The 21,577-nt window shown below is 43.0% G+C and overlaps 1 protein-coding gene and 2 long non-coding RNA genes across 6 annotated transcripts in view; 2 read left to right on the forward strand and 1 right to left on the reverse strand.

The window, feature by feature from the left end:
* The first annotated feature begins 557 nt into the window (after positions 1–557).
* On the forward strand, positions 558–6,961 carry LOC147602360 (uncharacterized). 2 transcript variants are annotated; one of them, XR_015261691.1, is made up of 4 exons: positions 558–587; positions 1,410–1,441; positions 4,115–4,169; positions 6,314–6,961. It is a non-coding gene; the product is annotated as an uncharacterized LOC147602360 (long non-coding RNA). The 2 variants fall into 2 exon arrangements; XR_015261692.1 differs by lacking the exon at positions 1,410–1,441.
* LOC147602361 (uncharacterized) lies at positions 1,342–19,893 on the reverse strand. The gene is made up of 5 exons (XR_015261690.1): positions 19,756–19,893; positions 14,409–14,542; positions 11,308–11,424; positions 9,083–9,188; positions 1,342–3,372 (listed from the first exon to the last, which is right to left on the reverse strand). It is a non-coding gene; the product is annotated as an uncharacterized LOC147602361 (long non-coding RNA).
* A 137-nt stretch (positions 19,894–20,030) lies between these two features.
* Positions 20,031–21,577, forward strand: part of WDFY2 (WD repeat and FYVE domain containing 2) — a 65,910-nt gene continuing 64,363 nt past the window's right edge. Inside the window, exon 1 of one of the 3 annotated variants that reach the window (XM_086771903.1) lies at positions 20,031–20,294. In XM_086771903.1, coding sequence (XP_086628029.1) covers positions 20,158–20,294 — 137 coding nt within the window. In that variant the 5' untranslated portion in view covers positions 20,031–20,157. Of the gene's footprint in view, positions 20,295–20,930; positions 21,015–21,577 lie in introns of those variants that run through there. The other 2 variants (XM_086771905.1, XM_086771904.1) reach the window with 2 other exon arrangements.

A 21,577-nucleotide genomic window follows, 5' to 3' on the forward strand; every position in this document is an offset into this window, starting at 1 on the left:
AGCCTGGGCAGGTCGGGGCCCGCCCCTGAAGGACACGTCCCCACCCCACGTGACCGCCTGCCGGCCCCACCATAGGACTGCCGGTAACCGCCTCATTAGCATATTCAAATGAACGGGGGTGGGCGGAGGGAAGGGGGGAGGCTCGAGCCGCTGAGGGAGAGGGTGCTGGAGCGCCGCCGCCGCGCATGCGCAATGGCGCGGTGGCAGGGGAGGGGGAGGGGGAGGGGGAGGGGGAGGGGGAGGGGGAGGGGGAGGGGGAGGGGGAGGGGGGCGGTGGCTGAGGTACGCGGGTGGGGCGGGGGTCGCCGTTCCTCCGGTTGAACGTTCCTGGGGCGGGAGAGACCGGCCTGGGGTGGGGGGAGGCCTGCCGCCGCCCTCGCCGGGCTGTTTGGAGGGCTCCGGGGTGACGCCTCCCGCGGGGGTAGCGCCCTGCCCTGCCCTGGCCGACCCGCCCGCTTTGGGGCGCGGCGGTGGCGGGCGGGAGGTGGCCGCTCGGGGAGGGTGGCGGGGGAGGCCCCCGGGGGGAGCGCGGGCGGCTGGGGCGGTGACTCCGGCGCTGGCGGTTTGTCCCCGGCGAGAGCGGGCGGGTGAGTCGTGGGAGGAGGGAGAGGGGGCGGGCGCTGCCCCCCCCCCCCCCCCCGCCCTGTCTTGTGGGCTCCGCCGCTCTCCTTGAGGCTGCGGGAAGGTCCCCGAGCGGCGGCGAGGCCGGACCGCGACGAGTCCCAAGCTGCCCCAGCGGGGCCTTCCCCCTCTCCCGGAGGAAGGGAACCCTTTTGGAGGGGCCTGCACTGCGCTCAGATGCCCCCTCGGGCGGGGGAGGCGGCCAGGGAACGCCAGGTCAGCCCGAAACCCGCCGGGCCTGGTGCCAGAGGCGCGGAGGGCTCGCTGGTCTAGGGAACTTGGGCCCCTGGCAGCCAGTGCTTGCGTTGTCTGTTGTACCCACTGGGTTTAGGATGTGGAAAACAGTGGTCGGTACCATTTTGATGGTGAATTCCCAAAAACATGGCCTGGCCTTTCACTCGATGCTTAGGGAGAAAAAAAAAAAAGAAACAAACAAACAAAAAAAATTGGCTAGCCCCAGCTGTGACCTTTTCCCCTACATACAGGCAGAGATTAACACTAATGGTTTTTTTTGAGCCATGCTAAGGCACTCCAGATTTACTTCCTATAAATCATATAATTGTGGAGTGTTTCCACCCAATTAATGACGAAGATCTTTGTTCTTAGTTGTTGTTTGTTTGGTGGTTGTTTCTTCCCCCACCCCCACCCCCCCCCCCCCCCGCAATTGAGTCTGTGCTGTTCCTGCTCGCATAGCCTTGGAACAGTAACTTCAGAGCAATTTCTTAGCATAATCGGTTCAGGAGATTGCTCTGCTTCCTAGCTGACTGACATTGTTTTCCTTGATCCAGCTGACGTGCTCCCACAGCCACTGCTCTAGAAGGTATGAAGCCATTGTGCTCCTTCCTTCTCTCAAGATAAAATTGGCAGTGTCCTGGTTTGATTCATCTTCTCGTCCAGGCAAGATTTCTGTCTTGTTAGGCAAGAGCTGGTTTGGGCTTTGCTTTATTATTATTATTTTTTTTAAAACTAATGAAAGATTAGCATTTTGTTTCTAGGAAGAGAGAGGGATAGAGTCATATTTCCACTACAGATTGGTATGCATTCTTATGCCTGCGAGCAGCTTCTTTTGGCTTTCCCGTCAGGGCTGGCATCTGTGACCCATGCCATCCGTCCTCAGGCACTGAGGTGAAGTTAGGGAGGCTTCCTTTCAGCCCAGTTCATCATTCAAGGCCATTAAGGAATCTTCCCATCTCAAAGACTCTGTGAGAGCTAGGAAGGCATCTTTGGAATCAGTGCAGACCAAAATACCGCAACTGAGTGTCTTTGGAAGTGACATCTTTTACTATGGATGTTTCTCAGTATGGATGCTGCTGGTAGTGATAAGAGTGGCCAAGCTTGTGTGCACCCAGTGACTCTCGAGCTGCTTGTATCTTTCCAGCCGTTCAATGTCAGAGCTCCAGCAGTGGTGCTCTGTCTTGTGACCAGCAGCAAGTCTGTTCTGGTCCAAGTTCTACTGGTTAATCTGAATCCCTGCTGTCAGGGGAAGCAAATGAGTAGGTGCTACAAAGACCAGGTTGCCCTGGAATCCAGCTGCATGCCAGCCTGTTACACAGTAAAGTACTTGGACATTTCAGAGAGACTTGGTTCACAGGTGTTTTCTCTCTGCAGAGGTGTTTTGGGACACTTTTCTTCCCCTCAGCTCCCCATAGAAAGTTGCAGGTATCTTCTGCAGCTCCCAAGTAAGGTCAGCAAGACTGGCTGCTTGCTAGAGTAGTAATTGTCTCCCAGAGGTGGTGGGATTTAAGTTGTTAAGTAAAGGCTGCAGTGCTACTTTAACAAATCATGCCTTGGGATTAGTAACTTCATTTGGGAATAATGTTGAGTGAGTGTCTGATGTTGGCCTCTAATTGGCTTCCTTCTAAATATCTGAGATAGGCACATTCTTCAGACGTGCCATCTTCTCTCCTATTTGCATGTTGCTGATGTTTCCTTGACCATCCTAATAAAAACAGCGTCACTTTTACGTGTCAAACATCATGCATCTTGGAGAGTGTCCTAAAAATGGGAAACTTCTGGAATGGCTCCTTCTCCAAAGTGCTGGGAAAAAAAAGGCCTTTTAGAGTCCTTGCCGTACCAGGAAAACATCATGGTGAAAGGCAGCCCGGGCTATGGAGACTTTGCATAAATCCTGGAGGGTCATTTGGAATTGTGCAAGTTTAGTTGCCAGTAAATTAAGAGAGAGGAGAAAAAAAAAGCCATGTTAACTCCTAGTGGTAGAATCTGTCATAAATCAGCATGAATTCTGAATCAGCTTTGAAAACTGCAAGCTGTAGGCACACTGTGATTTTCTTACCAACAGAAGAGGAAGCAGCTGGGCCTGCTCTACCCTTAGTCCCCTCAACCCTGAGTGATTATTACTGATAGAAGAATCCTATAGATAAAACTTACGCACAGCTCCAACAGGATTTATACAAGCAAAACCACTTTGCTGTACTTTTCTGTACGTCCTTGCTTTTCGCTGTTATCTTTGAGGCCATTTGGAACATTCAGTTCTTCCTGCTCCTGTGCATCTTATATTAGATCCATATTAGATCCGCTGTAGGGCAGAACCAAGGCTGGGTGTGCGTTGTTTGTGGTAGGCATTAGTACTTTTCTGCTGGGAGCTGGCCAATTTGATTAATAGTGAGAGAGATTCTTTCAAAGATAGATAATCAACCCGAGCCTTAAGTGTGTATCAGCCTCTTGATGTGAGACTTGTAATGGCTAGTACTGCCATCGGAGTCACATTTATAAGTCTGTACGGGAGATTTGCTGCGAAGGAAGAAAACACAGAGATATTAATGCTTATGCTCGTTACTGGTAGAGCTGACACAGCTGAGCAGGGAGAGAGCTTGAGGCTGTCACTGAAAACAGATGCATCTTTCTTTGGTTTTGGCTTTTTTACATGGTGGCCAAGGTTATACCCCATGTGTAGTCTAAATGAGCCAGTTCTACCTTTTCCCCTAAATCCGGTTGAATTATTTCAGCACGGTTCTGTCGGGAGGAATACTCTTGCTGTCCTGATGATGCAAAAGATTCCAGCTGCTTTCATACAGTATGTTTGTTATTTGTCATGCATCCATGAGAAAACATGAACGTATATGTATGTCTAAGAATACTCATTTTCTGATCTTCAGAATGGGTGTTATCCATTTGGGGACACATAAGATGGTATTAAAAATACAGATTTCACTTTAAAATTCAATGCTAAGTCAATAAATCAAAACTCAAATATAAGTATGAAAAGATACCTGAAAAATACATCGTGAAAAAATTGAAGAGCATTTTCAGTGTCATTTGCTGTTCCTGTCTTTTTTCCTTAAACAGCTGCTTCTCCCAGTCGATATTTGTGATATTTTTGTTGTATTATCACATAGCGTTAGCCTTATTTTGTCCTAAACTGCAGGCTTGAATGGAAGATGTTATGCTAAAGACCTTCAAGCAGGTCTGAGAGCTAAAACTGACAGTATATGTTGTTTTCTTTTTTTTTTAATTGGCTTTCTTCTCAATACAGAATTGTTTTCCAAAGAGTATTTCAAGGCCTTGGTCAGTCCAGGTTTTAATGACAGGTAAATTTTTCAGAGCTTTCTTTAGAATACAATTCCCTGGCCTTGTAGATTGTCAGCATTAAACTTTTTTTACTTGTTTAAAAGTCTTATATTTTCCATTGCCTAATTTTATGTCACTGCTTATCGTTAAAAGACATATCTTTACACAGCATTCTGATTTTCAATTTATTATTTTTTAATACTTGTGTCCTATTCCTTTTAGTCTTCTTTTAGCCAAGTTCTGTGCATTCAACTTGCTTGCTTTTTTTAATGAATAAAATAATATTTTACATTTGTTTTGCATACATGGCTGCTTATATTGTTGGGTTTTTTGTTTTGTTTTTTTTTTCTAGTTTCAATTCAGTAGGTTTTGACCCTACTTTTTTTTTTTTCTCTTCCTGAAATTGTTACCAAAGAGAAACTGATATAGTCTTATAATTCAGGTAGCTTAGGTAAACATATAAAACTCACCCGAGACTGAGTAATTACTGAGAAGGCTGAGATGAGATAAGATGTAACCGCCCAAAAAATTTTCATAGAAGTGACATTAAGATAACTGGATCTCAGTTTTTTATATATATTCTAGGACTTGGACTGAGGATGCCTGTTTTTCTAAAATTTGCAGAGGCAGCTGCCTTCCTTTGAAACTGTCTAGCACCTTTTAGAAGTCTGTACTTTGGCTTCCCCAGCACCAGAACACAGTGAAACTACATCCCTTTGCAGAACGATGACCTCCAAAAGAAATTGCGTTCTGGCTTCTCTTGGCCTGTCTTCAAAGACAGCCTCCTTTTCATTGTCTGTCCATCGGGAAGCCCAGAGGATAGCCTTTGAAGCTTCCTAGGGATTTTTGTATTCCCCACCACCACTCCAGTCATCCAAATCCCTTGCTGTTTCCTGGCTCGGCAGTTGGAACCGCAGTGGACAGCAGTGTACCACCATCCAGGGGAAGAAGAGTTAATGTGGATATGCAGGGAAACGGAGATTACAGTAGTTTGATGTAGTTTGTTTTCTAACTGTGCAGACTGAATGTGGGTACTGGAAGACTAAGTTTATGAATATTTGTGAAATACTTAAGTTTTTCCAAATAAAGTTATGGTAGAAGTGCATAGTAAGGTTATTTTCAGAGGAAAAACTAATCTCTTCAAGAACCATCTGTGCTGTGACAGCAGAAGTCAGTCAATTAATGATGGAGAGGTTGCAAGGCACCTGAATAGAAGACAAGGAGGCTTTTGTCATTAAAATCAAACTGTATGTTTGAGGCATGCTTTTCCTTTAGTATTACTGGCCTTAATTGGAAAGGTCTTCTGGGCTATGAGTTGTCTTCCTATGTATTTAACAGTGTTTAACAGAGCAGGACCTCTCCTACTTGGTACTGGGGGGGAATATTAAATCTAACATGGAGAAAGCTGCTTAAAACAAACATTTCAAAATTACAGTTGTAATAAGGTGGCACAGAAGAGAATTCAAATAGATTTACAGTTCTTGTATATCCTTCCTGATGTGTTACGTTGCTTCTTTCACTTAAGATGAGTATGTCTAAGAATATTCATTTTCTGATGTTCAGAATGGGTGCTGTCCATTTGAGGACAAATAAGATGGTACTAAAAATGCAAATTTTACTTTAAATTTGAATGCTAAGGCAATAAATCAAATCTCAAATATAAGTATGAAAATATACCTGAAAAAACATAATGTGGAGAGCATTTCTTGTATCATTTGCTATTATTGTGTTTTTTTCCTTAAACAGCTTCTTTTCCCAGTCAATATTTATTATATTTTTGTTGTATTATCATATACTGTTAGCCTTATTTTGTCCTAAACTGCTGGTTTGAATGGAAGATTGTAGAATCACAGAATAATTTGGGTTGGAAGGAGTCTTTAAAGGTCATCTAGCCCAACCCCCCTGCAAGGAGCAGGGACATCTCCAACCAGATCAGGTTGCTCAGAGCCTCATCCAACCTGGCCTTGAATGTTTCCAGGGACGGGGCATCCACCACCTCTCTGAGCAAACTGTTCCAGTTTTCACCACCTTCATTGTAAAAAATTCCTTCCTTATATCTAGTCTAAATCGACCTCCTTCTATTTTAAAACCATTACTGCTTGTCCTATCACAACAGGCCCTGCTAAAGAGTTTCTCCCTGTCTTTCTTGTAAGGCCCCCTTTAGGTTTCGGAAGGCCGCTGTAACGTCTCCCTGGAGACTCCTCTTCTCCAGACTGAACAGCCCCAGCTCTCTTAGCTTTTTCTTGAAGAAGAAGTGGTCCAGCCCTCTGATCATAGATGTCATGCTAAAGACTTTCAAGCAGGTCTAAGAACTAAAATTGACAGTATAGCTTTTTTTTTTTAATTGACTTTCTTCTCAATACAGAATTGTTTTCCAAAGAATATTTCAAGGTCTTGGTCAGTTCAGGTTTTAATGACACAGGTAAATTTTTCAGAGCTTCCTTTAGAATACAATTCCATAGCCTTGTAGATTGTCAGCATTAAACTTTTTTTCCCAGTTTAAGTCTTGTATTTTCCAAACCTGTCTGAGCTCTGGGCCTTTAAATTCATTCCGTCTCTTGGATATCTCAGCTGGCGTGTCAAGACCCAAAGAGAACAGAGAAAACTTTCTAGCATACAAAAGCTAAGATATTTTACCTTTCTTTTTTTTGTTTTCTTTCATCCTGAACTTATTTTCCATCCTTGAGATGCTGGTAGCAGCAAGCAGCAGCAGTCCACTTGATTCTTGATAACACCAGAGTGCCCAGGGAAATACTGGTACAGACTTCTCAGCTTTGCTCCAGCCCTCCAAGCCATGAAGACAGGAGGAGTCTTTTTTCACATTTGCTAAAACAGTAGGTCTGAGGAGACCTTTGCTTATTATGCCAGGGAAAAAAAATGCTCCTCTTGTCAGGATGGCCAGAGATAATAGTTATATCTGTCGGATAGTTTGAGAGAGATCATCTGTAGCAGTTTACCTTGGTTTTATTTGGCTTCCTCTTCTTGTAGCCCTGGTTAAAAGCTCCTGCATGTGTGGTAAGGGGTTAATGCAGTCCTCCACACAAATACTTGTAACACGCAATGTTGCCATGCAGGCTGTCCTCCAGATGACAGGATCAGAGCTCCCACAACACCACTTTTAAACAGTCTTTCAGATGGTTGTTCCCTCCCTCCCAGGGAAGCTTTCCTGGGCCATCAGTGCCCTGCCTGTACCCGCTGACCTGAGCGATCCCTTGTCACTGTTCCAGCGATTGCTTTTGTTCGTTCCCCCAAGCATTCCTTCTTGCCTACGCTACGAAGTTTCAGTAGCCCCGGAAATCATACCCTTCCTGGAGCACTGGACCCTCCCGCACATTTCATAGCATAGCAATGTAACTCCATTACCATGGATCCCAGACACAGGCGTGCAGAATTTATCTAACTAATCGAGCGGCTAAGGGATACTGATTCCAGCTACAGTCAGCTTGGAGTATGAAGCAGTTACAGCTAAAAGATGCTCTACAAGCACTTCCCAGGGAAGCAAAACAATGAGGTGTATTTTTTATTTTTTTTTTTTTCCTTTTTAATAGCCAATGTAATGGGTATAGTCTTGGTAAACAAGAGGATGGAATTATTCATTCATCCCTAAATTGCTTCCCACTGAGGTATCACACCTGCGTGTGGTATTTGAGAGCTGGGAGCTCTTTCTTTAAAATATTGCCACACTGTAGAAGTTTATTATCCGGCTTTTACTCCAAATGTGATTATTATGCATTGCCGTCTCTTGTGCAAAATCAAAATACACTCTAAAAGAAAGATGCACTTGGTTGCTCTCTGCAAAGCAGCGGGTGTGACTGGTGTCAAATGGAATATAGATCAGTTGTTCTGCCTTTTGCCACTTGGCAGTTAGTGAAAACTTACCAAATCTCAACTAGTAGCTAATTAGAAATCTTTACAAAAGCCATCTATAAAGCACAGTTGTAAGTCTTCTAGAGTAAAAGAAACCTGATAAAGCCTCTTCTCATCCAGGGAAGAAATCTGTTCATCTGTATTGCCTGACTTCAGGCATCTTTGGCAAGGTGTTTGGGACTCTTTGCTGAGCATGTTATTCAAAAATGTACAGTTAAAAAGAAGTGAGATATAGTTTTTTTTTCTACTTTTACGTATACATTGAAGGCCTATTTGTTACAGAAAACTTGAATGGATGCCATGCTGGGCAAATCTGTCTTGCCCAACTTGCAGAAAAAAAAAAGTGTCTTGTTTTAGAAGTATTTCAAACGAGGAGGAAAGACATTAAAAACATGGCTTTGAAAAGCACAAAAAGATAATTCTTACTAAGTGGAGATTACAAAAGCATTTCTCATTGGGAAAAATTTAGAACTGACTTGAGACCAGCTTATAATGAACCTTGAATTACATGTGTAACCTTTTTTCATAACAACTGCCTTCACCAAGCAGTGCTATTTTGGTCAGTGATGAGTTGTTTGGTGGTGGTAGTGGCTTTCAGTTTCATGATGTTGCAATCAGAAAGCCTCGAAGGTTTCAGAATCAGTTCTAACATTTTCCTGTTGGTAAGCCATTTTTAATGCAATATACACTTTATGGTTATTTTCCAAACATGAGTCCAAAATAAAAAGTCCATGAAAGCCTATCCCATAATTCAGGCTGACACTAAGTATACGCTTCTCTAGGTTTGGCAGAGTGTTTTGTGTACACTGGTTGTGTGATGAATGTAACATTTTCTCAGAGATTCTCCTGCTCCTTCCCTCCTTTGAGATATTTCTGTTTTCTGTTATTTCTGCTTTCCTAGCTCGTTGACACTGTTATATGCATTCATGCTGGCTGGTTTATGTGAGTTGTGAATGCATAGCTAACAGTGATTTATGTAACCGGGGTCTTGAAGGAAGACGAAATTTAACAATGCAAAGTTAAAAGCCTGATTTTTTTTGTCTCCTATTATGTCCATTCCGCTTACTTTCAGGGTATTGCAAACTGTTTTTTTTTTTCCATTTCATTTTCCTTGATCAATTTTTATTTTTCTTTGTGTCTTCCATTTCAGGTCCTCTTTATCTTGTCTTTTCCTTCAAAAAAAAAAAAGTTACAATACGTTTTTCTTGACATTTGTACTTATATGTTCAGTATGACTCTCCTCAGCTAGCTAAGGGAAAAAAAAGCCAAAACTACTCATTATTTGCCTTGACAAGTGTTTTCACTCTCCATGTTTTCGATGATTGGTCGTGCTGTGTGCTTGACTTCTGCAGCAGCTAATAAGTAACTCCTGATTCCAGCGTAACTCCTGATTCCAAAGGTTGACAGGTATCGCTTGAGCTCTGTTTCAGAGGTAAGTGACAGCACTTTAACCCAATTCTAGTCAAGGGCAGCATAATTGGACTCGCTTGTGATCCTCTACCAACCGTCTACTACAGTTGAATTATGGGGAATGGGACAGTGTTCCTTTTTCGAGGGGAATTAGGGTCTCTTATGCTTTAATTTGTACTTTTTTTTTTTAATGCTCCAGCCTGTTTCCACCATAGCATCAATTTTTCCATTTTTGCATCTGCTCATTGTTTCCTAACTCCCCATTTTATACTGAAATCTATTACTCATGTGTTAACATATTTTACAGTAGTCTTCACTGAGACATTTGGAGTTTTTAGTTTTGTCTAGTTATCTGGACACTTTTGTTACAGTACCCATCTAATTAATACAGCCAATTTTGCTAAAATGACAGTTACTTGTGGAGTATGTAACTGTAATTGTGACCATTGCCTAAATCTGTTCCTTATCGCACTGGTAGGAGTCCAGCAGACCACTGCCACTAGCACCAATTTTTCCTGTAATTCTGACATTGTAGTGAATTCCTCCCCAACTGGTAATAAGAAGGTCTTACATGGCTTTTTTTCTCTGCTTGAATTCTCTGTTTTTTGGATTGTGAAATTATCCTCTGCATAATTCAAGAACCATTTCATGATCTATGTTTAGCAGAATTTGTTACCCAACAGATGTCTGGACAGTTAATGACCTCTGTAAGTAGACCCCTGTGATTTCTTGCTACTGATGGTCCAAGAATTTTTAATCTTTTCTACTACAAGTCAGCACTAGGGCAGCATGTTACCTTTTATTTAAAAACAAAAGCATAAAATGTGTATAAATTTTCCCTTCAGAATTCTTATGCCTAGTTAGAAGTGGTATTTCTCCCTCATTCTCTTTTGAATCTTTATGTTCATGAATGTGTGCATACATAAATGAGCATAGTTCCATATTTTTCTGGCCAAAACCAAAGGACATGAATAAAACACCCTGAAATTAGTCAAAATACAATTTCAACTAAAAAGTACTTCCATAAATACAAGTCAGAACTGACACTGCTAGCCTTCAAGTTGGGGAAAGGGTAGATTCCTAGAAAAGGCCATGGTAGGAAAGCCTCTTTGACTGTCACTTCTACGCATATGGCAAAGGTAGTCTTACAAGAGGATTTGGAGGCACTGGGGCCAGATCATTACCCCTGGTCAGTGATGTTCACAGTATAAAATCATGCTGCAGCTGTGCAACCGTTCAGTCTTTCATCCTCCCCATTCAGATCAGGCTCAAGCCCATCCCTGCATAGGAAAGTTGTCCTAGTTTCTCTTCTGTTTTTTTTCCTCTCTTTTCAGCTATTGGCACTTGGGAGAGGAAAACTATCGGGCAGGATTGTATTAAAGAGGAGATAAGAGAGTCCCTAACATCTGGCATCCCTCTCACAGGGGAGGGAGTCTAGAAATTGAATGCTGATTGATACAGGTCCAGTCAGACATCCCTATGGAGGAATTCTGCAAGCCAGATGCTGAAGTCCCTAGAACATAAGTCTGCACAGTGAAGTGCTTGAGAGGATGGCTCATACTTCACTGTGTGGCACTATGAAGGAAAGAAACTGGACTGCTCATGCACAAGTGCTCCTGTAGCAGTTGGGCTCCCGGCAGCTACCTGAGACTCCCACCACATAGCTCCTAAATGGCAATAAGTTTGCTAGATGTCTTGTTGGTACCAGCTCCTACAGTGGAAGAGCTCCTACAGTTTGATCATTGGGCCAAACTGCTGGCTTGAAAGGTACAAAAACCCTGGAGAAAGATCCATCAGCTGGATCTACACTGGTAAAGTTGAGAGCCAAATGCTTCAGCACTGCTATGCAGAGCTCTTAAAACTGGGTTGTAAGCATGTTACCTGGCAGTTCTGGCACATGACTCTTAGCAACCTCTCAGATGGTACCTGGACATGGCTTGGAGGACAGCATGGAGCAGGGACCATTTCACCAAAGGCAGTTTTACTTCATCACTCTTTCTGAGGGAAAGAAGAAAATGTAGTTCTGTGATGCAAGCTGGGACACACTGTGTGGCCTCAGAACCCAAAGAACAATCTCTGGTCTGCTTTATGAGCTAAGAGAGGGGGACACATCCTCGAGCAGGTACCAGAATTCCTTGCTATAATTTTGGCTTTGGGCTCTATAGCTTTAGGGAAAGGTTTCTTTTTTAGTTTGGCTTTGTGTTTTTTGTTTTGTTTTGGTTTGGTTTTTTTTAATGTACTTAAGTATGTGCATACATGCATACCTACCCATGTGGCTTTTCAGATGGAGAAACTATTTACAACACTCATTCATTACAATTTGAAGCTCTTTATGTGTTCTTAATTAATACCTGTCCCTTCTCCAATGTCTTCTGACTTGAACACTTTGGGAGCACTAACATAGCCAATTCTTACAATGTTTCTTGTTGTGGGTCAGTGAAAAATAACTATTGCCCTAGTTTCCTCTTATTACTAGGAACTGATCTAACACACCAGACAAGTTGTTTTGACTTCAAGAGCATCACTTGGCCTCATATGGAGCCTTTTGAGCACCTTTATTTTCGACACTGATACCTGATTGAGAGCCCCTGTGTGAAAATTGTCCTGTGCTCATATTAAGCATACAATACAGAGGCTATTCTGGGGCCAGTTAGCCTGAACATCAGGGGATAATCAAAACTACTGAGAATGTCAGACTTTTTTTTTTTCAGTCAGTCCCAGACAGGCTGAGTTGGGGGTTTTGTTTGTTTTAAAATTAGGAGCTTCCTCATCCACTTTCAGAGGTAAAAGGTGTGCATTAACCAGTTCCTCAGTCTTTGTTGAGGTATTTCAGATCTTGTCAGATTATATTTTTACACAAGGAGGTCACCAAGTTACAGATGAGGACATGACTGAATAATTGGTTTTCCCCTCCAAACACGTGGCCTCTTGTCTCTAAAGCATTTACTGTTTTACAAATAAAGACTATTTCTTCCACTTCCATGAAGTTTCTCATTTGGTGGCAGTCTTGGAATGGGCCAGTGCTTCCACGCCCACTCTTGTCCCGAAGGATATCTCCCCAAAGCAGCTAAACCTGACTCAGATATGGTTCTCTCTTCAAAATCAAAGGGCACTCTGTAGATTCTGACTATAGACATATGGGCCTACTACTGTGCAAGATGTTCAAAGCAATCAGACATTCTGGCTGTAATATATCTAGAATAAAAATGATGCTTATCAGGAATGGCCATGAGGTAATCAGGGAACCAAATGCTCCACAACACCATCTGTGATAGTGCCCATCTAAATGTGGCATCACTGGGATGTATATATGTGCTCACAGGCTGAGGAATCCCTTCCTGTGGTGATGCCCAGAAATGCTGACTTACCTGCTGAAGTGAAGGTGACTCATAACATTTGCACAGAGTAAGACATGAAAAAGTTTGATTAGTCAATCTAGGATTCTTTTTTAACTCCTCTAACAGCCCTATCATACTGAGTCATAAGTCCCTGTATACACTGAAACTTCTGCAATTTTCTTCTCAAGCTGTTTCTCAGGACGTTTTTGCAGGAAACATTTTCCACAGAAAGGATGAGTTCAGCCACCCTGCTTCAGGAACCATAAGCTTTTAAATCAGTCTTTTGTCACAGGTTTGAGTCAACACAAATTGGCAGCTTTAGTGAGTGTCCCCCTTTCCATGTAATTGCAGTAAGAGGTGATCTACAAAATGGCTTGACTTCAAGAAAACGGCCCAGCTCCAAAAACTTTCTGTTGGAAGATGCATATTAAAATGACACTAGAGCTTTGTTAGCAGTAGCACTGTTGGGATCTTTTTGGCTGTAAGTCATATCAGACTACTTTTTTTTTTTTAAAATATTCCTTTATTCCTACTTCTAAAGTACCTTCAATATTAGCAAGAAAATTCAGTGTTTAATAGCAGGGGTTTTTTTTATTTTCTCAAAACAGACTGTTATATGCTTAGATCATAGAATCACAGAATGATTTGGGTCAGAAAGGACTGTTAAAGATCATCTAGTTCAACTCCACTGCCATAGACAGAATATCTTTCATTAGATCAGGTTGCTCAAAGCCCTGGCCAGTCTGACCTTGAACGCTTCCAATGATGAGGCATCCACAACTTCTCTGGGCAACCTGTTCCAGTGTCTTGCCACCCTCATTGTAAAAATTTTTCTTCCTTGTGTCGAGTCTAAACCTACGCTCTTTCAGTTCAAAACTGTTGCCCTTTGTCCTGTCAGTGCAGGCCTTGCAAAAAAAGTCTTTCTCTGTCTTTCCTATAAGCCCCCTTTAAGTACTGAAAGGCCACAATAAAGTCTCCCAGAGCCTTCTCTTCTTCAGGCTGAACATCCCCAACTCTCTCAGCCTGTTCTCATAGGACAGGTGCTCCAGCCCTCTGATCATCTTCATGGCCCTTCTCTGGATTCGCTCCAACTGGTCCATGTCCTTCTTATGTTGGGGGCCCCAGAGCTGGACGCGCTACTCAGGCGGGGTCTCACCAGAGCAGAGTAGAGGCAGAGGATCACCTCCCTCAACCTGCTGGCCATGCTGCTTTTGATGCAGCCCAGGATGTGGTTGGCTTTCTGAACTGCGAGCATACATTGCTGTCCTATGTCCAATTTTTGTCCAGCAGTATCCCCAAGACCTTCACCCCCAGAGTCCCCAAGACCTTCTCAATCCGTTCATCACCTGGTCTGTATTCATACTGGGGGCTGCCCCAACTCAGGTGCAGGACCTTGCACTTGCCTTGTTGAACTTCATGAGGTTTCAGATGGTTGAAAGCATTTTGTCAACTTAACAACATCCATCATGTGTAGTAAAGGTGACAAAATGAAAAAAAAAATAGCTAAAAGACAAAAGCTGTTTTAAGAAAATATTCCTTTATATTCCCTAGACATGTTCTTAATTGCACACTTCAGATGAAAGAAAAGGAAATACTTCAAAGCTTTCAGGTAGTTCATGCATTATGTGAAAGAAATTTATTTACCTTTCAAGCAGGTTACATAGGTAATTTTAATGCATTTTCCAAGTAGAAAATGTATTTATTGATGATACTCCATGATTCTTCAATATCACAGAGGGAAAGAAGATTTAGGAAAAAAAGTTCTGAAGTCCCAAGGCCTAGAAAAATACAAGAATAATGAGTTTAGAAGAAATAGTGGTCAGAAAGCTCAACCGAAAAGACAGTGAATTAAATTAGAGTTTTTTTACAGCAAGTCGGTAGCCCAAAATGTGAGTAATACTATAGCAGGATCAATGAGGACAAAGGAAACAGCAATAAGACTGCATACAATGCCAGAACTGCTTATGGCGCAAAATGTATGAGCCAGGAGTTCTCATTTGCAGCCCACACACTGACACAGCATCACTTTTTTTTTTGTTCTCACATGTTCACAGTCAGTTACAAAGCCAACAGCACTTGCATGGCAGCTAAAAATGAGTGTATTTCTTCTCGATAAGGTGCTACGCAATGATATTGGCATGCATATTTTTTAAAGCTAATCTTCTCCATAACTTTAACTTACAGCAGATTCAAGCTGTATTTCTGATAGGTCCACATTTTCCGAATGCCTGCATAAGCCAAAACCAATGAAATATAGAAGAAAGAGTGTGTACTGCTTATTAACAGAAATGTGCCAGGCAGTATTATTCATTGTGTGACTGATAAATACCTGGTGCAAAATAAGGAGCAAGGTCTAAATTTGAGGATGCATTTTTATAACAAGTTTTGTATTTTTAAGCAAGAGGGACAAGCAAATTTTCCACAGAACACTTTGGTGCTCTGTGAAGTTTGCCTTTCTATATAAAGAGCTCATCTATATTTGTTTCCCACATGCTTCCAAGAATGATGTAGCATCTGAAATTAAAAATATTTTTCAGTAACTATCTTACAAAGGCTATCACTGCTGACAAAACAGGAGAAGGAGAGAATTTTAAGCGCACATTTTTGCAGTTGCAGTTGAAGTACAAGTTTTTAATAAATTGTAAATCCCATATACTGTAAAGCTGGAAAACATTTAGTTTACAAACAAGCAGAAAAGAAAAATATGGGAGAGAATAAAGCACTGCCACGTTCAACGGCTATTGAGAGGCAGCTCTACTTGTTGCCAAGCGGTTTTACCTTTTTTATGCGGTTATCTTTTGTGTATATAAGTTCTTTGGTTTTGCATGGGTGATTGAGGAAGAGGCCTCAAAAGCTGAAATCTGGCTCGCTGTCAACAGAGCAGTTTTAAATTTAAGCACTGCATCAGTCAAAGTGCAGTTTCGCTCCCACACTACTTCCCCTCTTGCAGAGTGAGAGCAACTGGAATCGGATTACTTAATGGCTCAAAGGGGCATGTGTTAAATAGTTTGGGCCTAAAATTTAATTGCCATAAAATAGTTTTTCTTTATTAAAAGCCTGTTCTTGAGATTATTAATATTACTCTTATTGTTGTTGAGCACTTATAAAAGGCACTTATATACTTTTCTCAGTATCTGCAAAGAGGCCAACCTGTTTACTAAATTGTCCTTCTCCTACTCAGTGGCTCCAGTGCTTGCCAGTTGTAGGAGAGATGTCACTTTGTTGCCAAATCATGTAATTAATGATCATCATTTTGCAGAAAAGTTACAATTACGCCAAAACAGAACATATTGATGGTCTTCTTGGCCAAGGGATTTCCCCTTGTCTTGTAACAGGAGTAACACCTTTGCAGGCAGGAGTGCCTAAACCCAGGGCTGACAGCAGAGCTGGAGACCCTCCAGCTCCCTCCTCTCTGGGGCACCCTCTCACCTGCCGGTCGGGATTCTCTTCTGCTTGTCTATGCGGTCACACGAGATGTGATTACCCACTTTAAAAAATAAATTCAGTGTGTAAAACTCAGAAGAATCTCACCTTGAGAAACCCAACACAAATAAATAAATAAATAAAAATTAACCCCAAACCAACCAACAAACAAAACAGGAGATGGAGCCAGAGAGCAGCTTTTAAAGCAAATTGCCAGAGAAAATGGGGAATTCAAGTTGCTCCAACTCCCAGGCTTCAAACAAGATTGCAGATCAGAAATTGAAGAAAGTCCTCCAAGACTCTGGTGCGGTACGAGGGCATGGAAAGCGGCTGTATAGTGTGTGAATGCATCGGTTCAAACCAGCACTGCTTTTTCCCAGAGGTCTTCTGTTGTCATCCGGTACATGAATACATGAGCCAGTATTATTCTCATAGGCAAGCAGCCCAATTCTGCTCTATCCAAATCAAAGGAGTGAAAGTTAACCCGCATCAGGAAAATAAAGGCCAAAACTAACAGAGGGAGGGATGTTTCATTTACCATGGTGGCATGCCAAGATGCAGAGTAAGAGAAATGACACTAAGAAACACGGATGAGGTAATATTAATTCAGTATAAAGCAAGCTGCATTTTTCAGCTTGTTTTTCACTCCGTGTTATGGACAGATACACTCTTCCAAGGAAGTTCAAATAATCCAAACATACCATACTAGTAACCACACTTTCTACCGATTCAGAATTTATGTTAACAAGAAAAAGAACCTTTAAATGAAGCAGTCATGCAGTCATATAAATTCCCCTCCATGTAATTTTTATTATTACCTGCAAAAAGTACATACCAGAGGAGCATCATATAATTCTTAACCCTACAATTTTTTGAATGTAGAAAAAGAACTTAATAAGCTTGCTTTTCTTGGCTTCAAATTCAGTTAGTAAGTTGTCTTGCTTTTGGTCCTAGCAATATTTTTAGTTCATGCAATTTGATCTGAAAGCTATAACAGAAAATGAAAAAAAATATGCTCAGAAGCATTTATAAGATTTATTTTCTTGATTTTTTTTTTCAGTTATATGGGGAAATACTTTTCTAAACTACCTTAATTTTGCTTCTGTAGGTACTTATTAAACTTGTTTACAGCAATTCTAACTTGAAGCCTTTTTGTCCATTAGTTTCTGTCATTATGGGAAAATTGTCTTTTAAAAGGTTTTAATTGAATTGTATGTGACAACGGTAGATCTGGGAGAAGACTCAGGTCTTGTTGGTAATTTCAGTGCCTTTTCCACCATTTCAACAATATTCTTTTAGCCTGTCAGTTGGAATGCAGGAGGAAGATACAGGTTCCCCTCTCACTTCAAAATCTCTCTATTTCTTCTCTGCTTCCCTTCCTCCTCTCCTCAGTTTTCAATGCATTACTTTTTCTTCCCTCAGTCATAGCAAAACTGCTTTTGTAGGCAATAATTTCCCAATCATATTTCTCCATCTTATAGGGGAGAGCAGAGCATTGACCTCAAGTTTGGACACCTGGTAAAGTGATGTGCTAGACTTCAGGACACCTTTCTATTATTCAAGTAACTTTCCGGTCTTGCGGAAGAAGTCACCATTACAGATAAGCTTTAAAACAAGCCCTTAAGATTTTTATCTTGACTCGCTGCTCGACCCTCTCTTGCATTGTGTTTTTGGGGTTTTTTTAATTTTTTTTTTTTACAAAGGGTAACATTTCCAAAGGTCAAACCCGTATATAAAGCATGTATTTGATTTCAGCATATTATTATTTGGCTTTGGTCCAAACTGCATGCCTGCCTTTCACTGTTTTCCTCCAAACAGTGTCTTAAACCTTGAAGTGTCAGACCTGAAACTGTTTAAAGATATAGGAGAGACAAGGTTAATAGGGAAATGTAATATGTCTCAATAGGCAATTGAAGAAAATACAGCTAATTTGGGAGACACTTAGGACCTACTTTCACTTCTATGAACCATGTTTTTGCCTGTCAAGACACTCATTAGGTCTGTTTAGCAAAAAGTATTCTGGGTCTCCCAAGAGCTAGCAGTCTGTTGTCTCCAGCATACTCTCAGTCCCTGTTTATTGGTCAGCAATGTACAGTGCAAGTTTGCTTGAATACAAACAACTGCAAAGACAGCAGACCTTGCCAGACTTCAGTTTTAAAAGACATTTTTTTAGATACACATCCATTCTGAAAACTATCAATCATACTGACACCTTCAAAGAATATCTCACATGTCTCATCAAGTAGTAAGACAAGCATTTCTATCTGTAGGTCTAGCCTAGGACCTCAGGATCATCCATAGCAGTAAGATGATTGGTCTTTTCCTCATTAGTAGTAGTTCCCTTCTAAGAATTGTGAGAAAGAGATGTTATCTAGTGCAATCACACATCCTCTGGGAAATAGTCTGAGACTGCAGATTCGCTTCCTATAAGCTATTATACAGCCTGTTGCTGACTGGATCTTTCTGCAGTACACTTGTGAACCTCTAATAGTTTAGCTGAGTAACTTGCTGTGGTCCTGCAGATGCTGCTTGTTTGTTTAGCATAGCACAGATTACTAAACATTGTGAAAATTTATTTTCTGCCCCAAAGAATTCGCTCTATCTTTCCTCTGTTGCCTATATCTACTATGACAAGTGAGCAATCAGGATTTGTTCTGTTGCTGATGCTGCTGTGTGTCACTCCCAGAGAAAAAGCAGACTCTTGATCTTTGAGTTTTTCACACCTGAACTCTTACAAGTGTCCTCAGTTTTTCTGCTGATGGGCAGGAACACTAAATTTTTTCAGGCAGAACTGCTGCTTGTTGGCTTAGTGTAGGTAAATTTAAAGTTACAGCTGAAATAACACTTTCCAATCTGCTGGCGACTTCTGTGATGTAGGACAACAGCTAAGACATTAAGCACGATTTTCCAGAATCTTTTCAGACACATATGGAAGTTTGGCATGTGCCTCAGAGGAAGTCCTTTTTCACTGGCTTTAGCACGGAGATTTGGGTAAGTTATCTGACCTTCTTGGACCTCAACAAATCCGCCGGCAAAAGCAAGTGAAAAGTAGCATCTTGGCAAAAGCTTGCTGCTGGAGGTCTGTTGCATTTCCCTTGGGAATAAGCTTTCAGAGGGTGAATTTCTACGGCCGTCGCGCAAGCAGCCCTGCTGCCACGCAGCAAACCCGCTGCCTTCCGCGGGGCTCCTGCCAACTGGTGCCTCTGCTGGGCTGGCCCCACGTTTTATTTCACCCATTTTCAACACCCGAATACCGAAATTCAAGCAGAAATTGTTCAATTATGCAAACGCAGTGTGATGCAGAAAATACTACAGAAAGTTTAATACAACAAGGTCCTATTGTCTAATGCAGCAACAGAAATACGGTCTTTACCTCCAGTGCTGACCTTCAGTCCTAAGATAAACTCAGGGAAAAGTAATGTAAACAGAGGGAAGCAATCGCCCCGTTTCATCTTTGCTCCCCTTTCTTTCGCAAAAGGGGGTCACAGCAACGTGACTACGGGACGGACGGCAGAGCCAGCTCGCCATGCCAAGACAGGAGCACTTGTCAGAAGCAGGACACATTTACCTGGCTGTTCCCTGAGGCGTACCCCTGCTCGGCCTCGACAGCCAGCACCTGGGAGGGCGGCCATTGAAGGAGATATGTGCTTAGACCACCGTCTGCCCAAAGGTTTTCCTTCCCAAAAGCGCCGCGCAGCAGCCCGCCGCTGTGAGATGGCGGCAGGCGGCCGCCATTTTCCCCCCCTCAGACCACCGCGCCCCGCCCCGCCCCGCCCCGCCCAGCCCGGCTCGGGGGCGGTGCCGCCGCCGAGACCGCTGCTGCCGCGTTGGTTCCTGCTTCCCAGGGAGCCCGCCGTCGTTCCCGGCTCCGGCAAGTCCCTCCTCCGCTTCGGCAGTGCGAGCCGCCTCCCTCCCCCGGCCACAGCCTCGTCCGGCCGCAGCGGCGGTGCCCGCCGGCCTCACGGCGCCCATGGCGGCGCAGCCTCAGCCCAAGGCGCTGACCCGCAAGCCCCTCCTGCTCAACAAAGTAGAGGGCTCGCAGGAGGTGGTGAACATGGCAGCGATAGTACCCAAGGAGGACGGGGTCATCAGCGTCTCCGAGGACAGGTACCGGGTCGCGGGCGTCCACGGGTCCTGCGGGGCCGTGGCCTGTCACCTCCCGCCATCAGTCGTCGGTGCGGTGGTCCACCACCACCATACCATCACCGACGACTGATGGCGGGAGGTGACAGACCACCACCATCACCGATGTGACTGCAGACTCCACCACCGGAGTCCAAGCAAGCGTCAGGGTGGCGGTGGTCCAGCATGGGAGATGTTGCTTTAGGCAGCCACGTCTGGTCCTGGAGGGGAAGGGGCATGGGGCAGGGGTCTCCAGCTTGGTGTCCATCTCCTGCTCCACTGTTGGTCAGGACACTGAGTGGGGCTGGGGCACTTGCAAGACTCGAGTGACTTTTCTTAACGTGGGTAAAATGGGAGTCAAGATCGCTTTCATCACAAGGGTTGCTGGGGAGGCTGTGGACATCCTTGACCTTGCCTAAAGATTGCAGCAGCATTAGCTGAAACAGTAGTTTTGGTTCCCATTTCCCCTCTCCAAAGGTTTCTTGGTAATTGTTTAAAAATACCGTGTATCAGTGATAAGATCGTGCAGTTAAATCCCGTGTTGTAAAGCTGCCAAAGAGCAGAATGTTGTCAGGCTGTTTAGCTGGGCTGTGCGGGGTCTGAGGCAGCCCAGAGGCAGCTTTGTCTCCTCTGAAAGAGCTCAAACTTAATTCAGCCCTGCAGCTGGAACTTCACAACTCCATCCTGAAGGTGCCTACCTTTAAAGTAAGAGCTCATTTTTCTTGCAGAGTCCATAAATAATTATTTTAAGCTGAGTTCCTTTGCAATTTGGGTGCACAGTGTGTAACCTGTGTCCCTAGCTTGCAAGACAAACCAGTGTGTGAATATGTTTTGATTTTCAAGGGTTTTTTTGGTGGACTGTTTCTCTTGGGTGCCTGTTATCCTGTTGAGTGTCTGCTTTTTTGTCTCTGCTAGCTTTCCGGAAAACTGTCAGTATTTCTTTCATCTTGTCTTTGTCTTCACTGTGAATTAGTTTTCAGCTAGTTGTCAAATATGTGCAAATTTAAGATCATTTAAGTTCATCGAAGCTGTGGTCTCCAAGTGAGCTCTCATGCCTCATAACAAGAGGAACTGAGCTACTTAATGCAAGTACACTGTCAAAGGGACTTTAGGCAGTTTTACATTGCTGTGTAAAACATTGCTTACGATTTTATTGTCTTTACATTTCTGATGCATTTGTTAGGAAGATGAATAAAGCTCGAGAGTATTTTGACTTGTTTTAGCTTGTTAGGCTTATTCAGCCAGTTTTTTGTATCTGTAAGAAAGTA

Source organism: Chlamydotis macqueenii, chromosome 1 (genome assembly GCF_036417535.1).
Source record: "Chlamydotis macqueenii isolate bChlMac1 chromosome 1, bChlMac1.mat, whole genome shotgun sequence".
Classification (NCBI taxonomy): Eukaryota; Metazoa; Chordata; class Aves; order Otidiformes; family Otididae; genus Chlamydotis; species Chlamydotis macqueenii.